The 4,083-nt window shown below is 41.6% G+C and overlaps 1 protein-coding gene across 1 annotated transcript in view; it reads right to left on the bottom strand.

The window, feature by feature from the left end:
- Window positions 1-3,032: 3,032 nt before the first annotated feature.
- Adam30 (ADAM metallopeptidase domain 30) overlaps window positions 3,033-4,083 on the bottom strand; it is a 3,213-nt gene continuing 2,162 nt past the window's right edge. Inside the window, exon 2 of the mRNA XM_055603737.1 lies at window positions 3,033-3,037. Within this exon, the coding sequence (XP_055459712.1) occupies window positions 3,033-3,037 (5 nt within the window). The remainder of the gene's footprint in view (window positions 3,038-4,083) is intronic.

Below are 4,083 nucleotides of genomic sequence, written 5' to 3' on the forward strand. Positions count from 1 at the left end.
AAACTCAAGGGACAACACATGCTGGAGAGGTTGTGGAGAAAGGGGAACCCTCCTCCACTGCTGGTGGGAATGTAAACTGGTACAACCACTCTGGAAATCTATCTGGCGCTTTCTAAGACAATTATGAATAGTGCTTCCTCAAGATCCAGCTATACCACTGCTAGGTATATACCCAAAGTTTGCTCAAGTACACAAAAGGGATATTTGCTCAACCATGTTTATAGCAGCATTATTTGTAATAGCCAGAACCTGGAAACAACCCAGATGTCCATCAACGGAGGAATGGATACAGAAATTGTGGTATTTTTACACAATGGAATACTACTCAGCAATCAAAAAGGAGGAAATCATGAAATTTGCAGGCAAATGGTGGGACCTAGAAAAGATCATCCTGAGTGAAATATCCCGGAAGGAGAAATACAAACACGGTATATACTCACTTATATAGACCTATAAGATATAATAAACATAATGAAATCTGTACACCTAAAAAAGATAATCAAGAGAGTAGACATGGGGTAAGATGATCAATCCTCGTTTAGAATGACAGATGGGATGTGCATTGAACGTATGACAGGAGTCTACTGAGCGCATTGGAAAGACTCTAACTAGCAGTGTTTTCAAAGCAAAGACTCATGACCAAACCTTTGGCAGAGTACAGGGAATCATAAGAAAGAAGGGGAGTTAGTCTGATGAGGAAAGGATAGGAGCTCCACAAGGACCAAAGATATCTGGGCACAGGGTCTTTTCTGAGACTGACATGTAACCAAGGACCATGTATGAATGTAACCTAGAACCTCTGCTCAGATGTAGCCTGTGGTAGCTCAGTAACCAATTGGTTTCCCATAGTGAGGGGAACAAGGACTGTTTCTAACAGGAACTCAATGACTGGCTCTTTGGCCTCCCCACCCCCCAAGGGAGGAGCAGTCCTGTTAGGCCACAGAGGAGAGCTTTGCAGCCAGTCCTGAAGATACCTGATAAAACAGGATCAGATGAATGGGGAGGAGGTTCCCCCTATCAGTGGACTTGGCAAGGGGCACGGTGGAGAGGAGGGAGGGAGGAACTGGGAGGGAATGAGGGATCGGGACACGGCTGGGGTACAGAGTTAATAAAATGTAACTGATAGAAAAAAATAAAAAAAAAGATTGTATATTTCATATCTATTTTGGTTAATCACACACAATCACTATCTGTACATAAAAAAAAGCAATTGTAAAAAAAAGAAAAAGAAAAAGAAAAAGAAAAAGCATCACAATGCAATGTCCTCATTGAAACCAGATAGTGGGGTAGAGAAATCAGCATGTGAATGAACAAAGGTAAATTGTATGCATTCCATAAGAACATTATACCAACACTAGTATAATGTTCCATTTTTTAATTTATTTATTATTATTATTTCTTACAATTTATTCAGTTAGTATCCCAACTGAAGCCCCCTCCCTTATCTCCTCCCAGTCCCACCCTCCCTCCGTCTTTCCCCCTTTACATCCCTCCCCAAGTCCACTGATAGGGGAAGTCCTCCTCCCCTACTATCTGACCCTATCCTATCAGGTTTCATCATGACTGTCTGGATCCTCCTTTCTCTGTGGTGTTAGGCGATCTCACCAGGGGGTGGTAATCAAAGAGCAGGCAATCAAGTTCATGTCAGTGACTACCCCTGCTCCCCTTACTAGGGAACCCACATGGAGACTTAGCTGCCCATGGGGAGCAAGAGATCTAGGTCCTCTCCATGTATAGCCCTTGGTTGATTCACCAGTCTCTGCAGGACCCCCTGGGCCCAGATTTTTTGGCTCTGTTGCTCTCCTTGTGGCGCTCCTGTCCTCTCCAGGTCTTTCTACCTCCCACCCCCAACTTTCATAAGATTCCCTGCACTCTGCCCAAAGTTTGGCTATGAGTCTCAGCATCTACTTCAATACCCTTCTGGGTAGAGTCTTTCAGAGGCCCTCTGTGGAAAGTTCCTGTCCTGTTCCCTGTTTTCTCCATCTTCTGATATCTATCCTGTTTGCCCTTCTGAATAAAGATTGAGCCTCTTCTCTAGTGTTCTCCTTGTTGTTTACCTTTTTACAGACTATAGATTTTAGCATGTTTATCCTATATTATTTGGCTAATATCCACTTACAAATGAATATATACTATATGTCTTTCTGCTTCTGGGTTACCTCACTCAGGATGATCTTTTCTAGTTCCATTTTTTCTTCTGGGGAAGAGCCTTGACCTCACTGGCACAGGAGACAGCTTCCTGAACAGAACACCAACAGGCTCTAAGATCAACAATCAATGAATTGGACCTCATGAAACTGACAAGCTTCTGTAAAACAAAGGACACTGTCAACAGAACAAACGACAGCCTACAGATTGGGAAAGGATCTTCACTAACCCTACATCTAACAGATGGCTAATATCCAGAATATATAAAGAACTCAAGAAGTTAAACAGCAGCAAACCAAGTAATCCAATTTAAAAAATGAGGTACAGAGCTAAACAGAGAATTCAACGGAGGAATATCGAATGACAGAGAAACACTAAAAGAAATGCTGAATGTCCTTAGTCATCCAGGAAATGTGAATCAAAATGACCCTGAGATTTCACCTTATACCCATAAGAATGGCTAAGATCAAAAATTCAAGGGATGACACATGCTGGAGAGGTTGTGGAGAAAGGGGAACCTGCTTTGCTGGTGGGAACGTAAACTTGAACAACTACTTTGGAAATCAATCTGGTGCTTTCTCAGAAAATTAGGAACAGTGCTACCTCAAGACCCAACTATACCACTCCTAGGCATATATCCGAAAAACGCTCAACCACACAACAAGGACATTTACTCAACCATGTTCACAGCAGCTTTATTTATAATAGCCAGAATCTGGAAACAACCCAGATGTCCCTCAACCAAAGAATGAATATAGAAATTGTTGTACATTTACACAATGGAATACTACTTAGCCATTAAAAACAGGAAAATCATGAAATTTGCAGGCAAATGACTGGCACTCTTCTTGCTGATTTTAAATGCATGGGGAATTTGTGTGAAATCATTCTGGGAAAAGAACAAAGAGTGATTTGAATAAATGGTAAACTCGTTACATCACCAAATGTATTAAATGACAGGATTGATGGTCATTCAAATTTACGACCTGACATTCTTTGTTTTAGCAAGAGTTTTAAATGTTTTTTGTTTGCTTATTTGTTTGTTTCGTTGGTTGGTTTCAATATATTTTTAACATTTGAATCATCTTTTATATTTTAATGGCTTTAAGGCTGGATAAAGCAGAGATAATGTAAGGAAACTACACTGATATTACAAGGGAATTTGTGGTGCAGATTTAATCGTGTTGTGTGACCCTCCATTGCTGGGGAGTTTTATAGTTTTGTTTTTGAGGAATCAGCCTAGTAATTACATCAGGGAAACCAAGATTTGAGAAGCAGAGCTACCTCAGAAATTACTGTTGTGATCCAGCCATCCAGCAGTAATCAGACACTCAAATGAGGATCGTAAGTAGGAGCTGCTGTTGGTGTGCACTGGCCGGCCAACTGGTGACTGCTGTCCCAGCAGAAAGCTGAGCACTGGCGGGATTTGGGATCGCCACCTGCCTCCTGTTCTGTAAACATTCACCTTCCTCACTTGTTGATTGGCTTAATAAAGAGCCATCAGCCAATAACTAAGCAGGAAAGGGAAGGTGGAACTTCCAGACTGAGAGGGGGTCTCTGTGAGGAGAAGTGAGGAACGGGGGATTTGACCGCTGGGCCTGGAGGTGGACAGACCTGAACATGCGCAGAGAGGTGAAGAAGCAGGCATGTGCTGAGTCATGGTCTAGAATAGTTGGGTAAGTTAGATTGCTCTAGCGTAGAGTCTCTCCAGCTAGAGGCCTAAGCTATAATAAAAAATCGTTAAGTCTCTGTGCCATTATTTAACGTCTGGAGGATCCCACTATAATGTATTGCCATTTGTAGGACTTTAACAAGAGCCATGAATTAAAAAAAAAAAAAAAAAAAAAAAAAGTCACTCAGAGTGCTAACATCCTTCCTGTGGATTCATTCATTGTTTATTCACTTCAAATCCTGATCACTTCCTCCCAGTTTCTC

The sequence above is a fragment of the Psammomys obesus genome, unplaced genomic scaffold (assembly GCF_907164565.1).
Source record: "Psammomys obesus unplaced genomic scaffold, mPsaObe1.curated_primary_1811, whole genome shotgun sequence".
NCBI classification, from domain to species: domain Eukaryota; kingdom Metazoa; phylum Chordata; class Mammalia; order Rodentia; family Muridae; genus Psammomys; species Psammomys obesus.